This window comes from Egretta garzetta, unplaced genomic scaffold (assembly GCF_000687185.1).
Source record: "Egretta garzetta isolate BGI_Z169 unplaced genomic scaffold, ASM68718v1 scaffold101, whole genome shotgun sequence".
NCBI classification, from domain to species: domain Eukaryota; kingdom Metazoa; phylum Chordata; class Aves; order Pelecaniformes; family Ardeidae; genus Egretta; species Egretta garzetta.
The window spans coordinates 2,062,076-2,067,917 of record NW_009258666.1 but is presented as its reverse complement, the minus strand read 5'-3'; the positions used below and the strand labels follow the sequence as shown (position 1 = coordinate 2,067,917).

Below are 5,842 nucleotides of genomic sequence, written 5' to 3'. Positions count from 1 at the left end.
TGTTAAAAACAACCCCTCAATTCGCAGCCAGTTTGGTGACGAGCATTTCCTGCAGCGGCGCAGCCCGAGCACCCACCCGCTGCCAGGGGCGCCCGGGGAGCGGCTGGCGGTGAGGTCCCCGAAGCAGAGGTGCCATCTCCCCAGCATGGCACCGTCCTGCAGCAGAAAAGGGTGAGAAGCCACCCCACCCTGTGAGCCAGAGCCCCCGGGAGCAGCCAGGGAAGGAGCAATGGCAGCGTGGTCCCTCCTGCCACCCCCATGTCCCCCACAGCAAAGGGTCAGGAGCCGCATTTGGGGGCACAGGCAGGTGCCCGGGTGCATGCAACAAAAGAAAAAAACATCAGCTCTCACCTTCACCTCCTTTTATTCCTCCTCAAAGGGCTGCTTCCCACATTTTCCACCATCCTTAGAGACAGGGCACTGGGTGCCCCAAAACACCCCATGCCCGATGGGGACGGTGGCATTTCCCATGCCAGCGTGGCACGGCATTGCACCACAGCTCAGCATCGCTTGCTGCAAGGGAGCTCAGCCCTGGCAGTAGCTTCACAGTCCCCGAAGCATTTGGGGAGGGATCCGTGAGCCCCACCAGGTCCGGATGCACCCATGGGTGCCCATGAGGTTCCTTTCTGGGCTCAGAGTTGAGCGGTCTGTGGGATCCCACCACGCTCAGCAGAGCGAGAACCGTCGGGAGTTGATGTTCATGCGGGTGACGCCGATGTGCTTGAGCGGCATGGAGAGCAGGAAGGCGGCCTTGGGTGGGATGTTGCAGAGCAGGTCCGAATCTTCCTCGCAGCCCTCGAGGCCGAAGGTAGCATCGTCCAGCATCTCCTTGTGCTGGTGGCAGGCCTGCTCCACCTTCAGCCGGTGCAGCTGCGCCCGCAGGCGCATCAGCTGCTATGCCAGGCGCTGGTCCGCAGCCTGCATCTCCCGCTGCACAGGGGGACGGGTTTTTCACTGGGGCAGCAGGACTGGGGCTGGGGCAGGGCACAAACCCACCAGGGACCACGTGCGCACTGGGATCAGTACAGAGCCCACGCACACAGCCCTGGCATCGGCACAGGGTCGGTGCCAGGGTCACAGCCCAGAGTCAGCTCAGATGCCCCTGGGTTTGTACCCACGTGGACGCTGCTGCCTGTGCCACCCCATGAAAGCCACTGTGGCTGTGCCACACCAACAAAGCCCACCATAGCTGTGCCACCAGCAGAGCAGGCAGGAAGGGGGCAAGAGCTGGGGCACCGCAGAGCCACGCGTGCCTTGCAAAAATCCACGCACCAGCCGTGCTGGGCAAAGGAACAAATTGCTGCGCTGCGGCTGGAGTGCCCTGGTCGTGGCACGCGCTGTCACTGCTGCGTGAGGTCGGGCTGCAAGCCCCCCGGCCCTGGCCCTGCCTTGGGGCTCAGCCCTTGCCCACCCCTCCTGCCCTTCATCCCACCGGCAGCTACTCACCAGCTCCGTCCTGAGCCACTCCAGAGCCGATTCCACGGTGGCAAAGCCACAGACGCTGCTGTCCCGCTCATCCTTAGGGTGCCCAGGGCCCTGCTCTGCCCCCCGCCCCTCCCCGGGGCTCCGGCTACGCCAGGGCTGCCCCCGCACCCGGGCTTCCCACTCCAGGTAGGAAGGTCTCCGCGTCTGCAGCTTCAGCTTGGCCGTCAGCGCCTTCACGCTGTCCAGGCTCTCCTCCTCCCAGGTGGGCTCCTCTTCACCCAGCTCCTTGAACTTCAGGTGGCCGAAGGGCATGGTGACACCCGCCGGAGCCCCCCGACACCCTTGGGTGACCTCTCCCCCCTGAAAGCCCCTGTGCAAACGGAGCCTCTGCCCCACTGCACCCGCAAGGCAAGGAGCACCCTGGCCACAGACAGACAGACAGACAGACACCCACTCCCCGCAGAGTTCCCAGCTATTTATTCACCCCCAGAACAATAAAGGTTGGGGACGCCGGGGACAGCTCTAACGGGCAGGAACTCTCCTTATCCAGAGGAGTGCGAAGGAGGGGTTTTTTGGTTTTGTTCGGTGCCAGGTTTGGTGTTTTTTTTTTTTTTTTTTCCTTTTCTTTTCTTCAAATAGGCTACAGGACCAGTTCCAATTACCCTTGTGGATCTTCTAAGATTGCTCATTCATTTACGTAACATGCTATCTTCACTGCAGGCACATATACAGAGCTCGTAGACAAATGGGGGAAAAAAAATAGAGTCATGGGGTCATGAAGTCCCAGAAGCTTAGCTGAATCTCTTTTTAAAAGGTTTTAACTGGGTTTCATTCCCAGTGTGTGCCTTTGCATCTAAAAGTGATTAAACAAGATTTACAGACAAATGAAATTATTTCCTATTTGTGAAATATAATAGTGTTACAATGAAGTGATTCCACAGATTTCAGAAATAAAAGATTAAACTGCTCAGTTTCAGCAAAGAACACATTCTCCATATACACTATTAGCTTTCACAAGCAAATTAATTATTTTGGAGTTGGGGAACAGGGCTTACTATAGTAGATGATATAGGAATTACATAAAAAAAAAGGAAAGGAACACAAGGATGAAATAAGGGAAAATTCAATTTAGTTCTCAAAACTTTTTTCTGGAATGTGCTCCTCTCTTTCCTCAAAGAGAGAAATAGATTATTTCAGAATAACTCTGAACACAGTGACGATACACACCACTCAGTACGTGTGTGGGTGTGCGTTCTGTGAAGACACCCCTGCCTGCACCCCGAGATCCCGGCTTCCACGCTGAGGTCCCCTGCTCATGCCCCAGCGGTTCCCTGTTTGCACTCTGAGGTTCCCCGCTTGCACCCCGCAGGCTCCCGCTTGCACCCCGAGATCCTTGCGTGCACCCCAAGGTCCCCTGCTTGCACCCCAAGATCCCTGCTTGCACCCTGACGTTCCCCTGCTTATGCCCAACGGCTCGGTGTTTGCATGCTGAGGTCCCCCGCTTGCACCCCAAGACCCCCGCTTGCACCCCACAGTCCCCTGCTTGCACCCTACAGTCCCCTGCTTGCACCCCACAGTGTCCTGCTTGCACCCCAAGACCCCCGCTTGCACCCTGGGGTCCCTGCCTGCCGCCGAGCCTGAGCAGGTAAGCACCGGGGTGGCTGGGGCAAGCAGCGCTGCCAGCCTCTCACCCTCCTCCTCCTCACCCAGGGCACTTGGCAGCACCTTCTGCTCCTTCCCTGGGCCGGGGGGTGGCTGTGGGTGCAGGCAGAGCCCGTGGGAGCCGGGGTCAGGCTGGTGCTGGGGGCTCTGGCAGTGGCTGACGCAGCACCCCAGCGCGACAGGCCCCACCGCAGGCAGGAAAGGACCCAGAGCTGCTCCCTGCAAGGCAGCAGTTGCATTTTCACCAGCCGCCAAAAATCCCTTCACTCTGCAGCGCAGCCAGCACCAGGCACGGGGTACCCGGCTCAGGGTCTGGGCACGGCCAGGGAGCCCCGGGCCAGCTCAGCCCGCTCTGCCCCGTGCCTCAGTTTCCCCATCTGCAATGGCAGCATTGCCGGGGGAGGAAATAAGTCACGCCGCCCTGCATTTTGCGGCGAGGAAGCTCCATATGCTATAGGTGACAATGTAAACACCAAGACGGGGGTGAGGCTAAAAAGGCCCAGCGTGACGCAGAGGGAAGAGGGGGTTTCCAGGCTGGGCCTGCTGCAGGATTTCCCCTTTCTCCCTCCAGCTCTGCAGCAGCCGCCGGCGGCAGGTCCCTGTGCCCGGCAGAGGAAGGCTACAGCTGGGGCTCGGCGGCCACCGGCACCGCCATGGAGTTCTCCGAGCTGATCAAGACGGCGACGGTGGAGAGCGTGCTGCTGTCGTGCGCGGGGCTGCCGGCGGTGAAGGGCACCCTGTGCATCACCAGCCACCACCTGCTCCTCTCCTCCTGCCCCGGGGGGGACGCCCAGCCCGGCACCGTGGAGCTCTGGCTGCTCATCCGCAACGTGGATGCCGTGGAGAAGAGGTGGGTCTCTCCCCACGGCTGGCCCCGAGCTCCCTTCTAGCGGTGTCACCCCTGCCTTAGCCGGAGGACATTCCCCGCGGCTCTCCCGGCACCCACGGCAGAGCACAGCCACCCCACGGCGCTGCCCGCCGAGCCTCATCCCTCTCTTCCCCACCGCCCACGCCGCTGATGCTTGCGGCACCGGGCGTTGACCTCCTCTTCTCCTCCGTGCCTCAGAGTGCAGAATTTCAGCTGGTACCAGCCCCCCCGGACTAACGGCTCCCCACGAGACACCAGGTTTGGCTTTTAACACTCTCTCGGCTCTGCTAACCCGCCCGGCAGTGCCCGGCTTTGTGCTAACCACCATGGCGCCCACCAGGCCCCGGGCAGGGCAGGGAGACAGTGGAAATCCCAGCTTCAGACAGGCGTGCCACCGGTGCCAGATGAGAGCCAGCAATTCGGCACCGGCACAGCCCTCCCACTTTGTCCTGCTCAACATTCCTGGGGGGAGAGGGCAGCTCAGCGCCGTCGCGTGTCTGTCTGTCTGCCTGCACAGACCTACAGCCAGCCCTGACCCTCCTTCTGCCTCCCCCAGGCTCGCTGGCTCCTCTGGCACCATCACCCTCCGGTGCAAAGACCTGAAGGTGCTGCAGCTGGAGATCCCAGGCATGGAGGAGTGTCTCAACATCGCCAGCTCCATCGAGGTGAGCTCCCGGGTGGCTGGAGAGCCTGGCCCGAACGCGCCGGGGTGCAAAGGGTGGGCAGGAGAAAGCGGCCGCTTGCGGTGTTTGCTCTCGGTCTGTCATTAACGTGGGTAAACACTCAGCTCCTGGCCCGTGTTGGCACAGGGTGCCCACGGGGCTGGTGGTGCCAGCACCTCCCTGCCCAGCTCTCGCCTGCAGCTGGGCCATGGCCAGGATCCAAGAACGGGGATGGGGTTTGCAGAGGCTGCCCTGGGGACGCGGTGGGGACATTCCCAGCCATCTCCGTGCTCCCCACCCGTGACCAGCTCCACCTTTGCTCTCGCTCCAGGCCCTCTCCTCGGTGGACTCTGTGATGATGATGTACCCGTTCTTCTACAGACCCCAGAGCCTGAAGCTCGAGGAAGGATGGCACCTTTTCCCTCTCGAGCAGTACTTCCAACAGATCGCCTCCCAGGTGAGCCTGGAGGGGAAACCCGGCTGGGCCGGGAAGCAGCTCCCCCCACCCATGCCGGGCTGCCTGCCGGGGCTGATGCTGCCTGCTGGGGAGGCACCCGAGGCAGCCCCCCCACTCCACGTCTTCCCCAGTCGAGCCAGTGGCGGCTGAGCGAGGTGAACCGGGATTTCACCACCTGCCCCACGTACCCTCCCGCCGTCATCGTGCCGGCGGCGGTGGACGATGACACCCTGCGGAAGGCTGCCCGTTTCCGGCAGGGTGGGCGATTCCCTGTCCTCAGTTATTACCACCCCAAGAACGGCACCGTGAGTCCTTCTCCCCATCCTGCCCCTCGTCCCCTCTCCCGCCACCGCCACCCCTTGGGCAAAGGCGGCTCGAAGCCCCCCATCCTGTGGGGTTCCCCTGGTGCCCCCGGCTCTCGCTGCCCACCATCCCTCACCCCGCAGGTGATGCTCCGCAGCAGCCAGCCGCTGACAGGCCCCAACCGAAAGCGCTGCCGCGAGGATGAGATCCTGCTAGGGACAGTTCTGGATGAGGGGGAACGGGGCTTTATCATCGACACGCGGTCGGCCCAGGCGGCAAAGCAGGCTCGGATGACCGGGGGGGGCACAGAGCCCAAGTCCTCCTACCCACGGTGGAGGAGGCTGCACCGGCCCCTGGAGAGGTGAGGGGCTGTGCTGAGGCCTGGTGCTCTCGTGACACGGGTGATCATTCTGCCCTGCCAATGGCATGGGGACTCCAGCCCCCCAAAAAGAGACTTCCCAAGCC

General features: G+C 62.0%; 2 protein-coding genes across 2 annotated transcripts in view; one reads left to right on the top strand and one right to left on the bottom strand.

The window, feature by feature from the left end:
• Positions 1–666: 666 nt before the first annotated feature.
• On the bottom strand, positions 667–1,737 carry FAM167B (family with sequence similarity 167 member B). The gene is given in 2 exon segments (XM_009648530.1): positions 667–930; positions 1,447–1,737. Coding segments are annotated over 2 exon segments (555 nt in total).
• A 959-nt stretch (positions 1,738–2,696) lies between these two features.
• Positions 2,697–5,842, top strand: part of LOC104134996 (myotubularin-related protein 9-like) — a 4,678-nt gene continuing 1,532 nt past the window's right edge. The window contains exons 1-7 of the mRNA XM_035904039.1: positions 2,697–3,070; positions 3,659–3,937; positions 4,154–4,213; positions 4,512–4,620; positions 4,949–5,074; positions 5,206–5,379; positions 5,521–5,738. Coding sequence (XP_035759932.1) covers positions 3,741–3,937; positions 4,154–4,213; positions 4,512–4,620; positions 4,949–5,074; positions 5,206–5,379; positions 5,521–5,738 — 884 coding nt within the window. The 5' untranslated portion in view covers positions 2,697–3,070; positions 3,659–3,740. The remainder of the gene's footprint in view (positions 3,071–3,658; positions 3,938–4,153; positions 4,214–4,511; positions 4,621–4,948; positions 5,075–5,205; positions 5,380–5,520; positions 5,739–5,842) is intronic.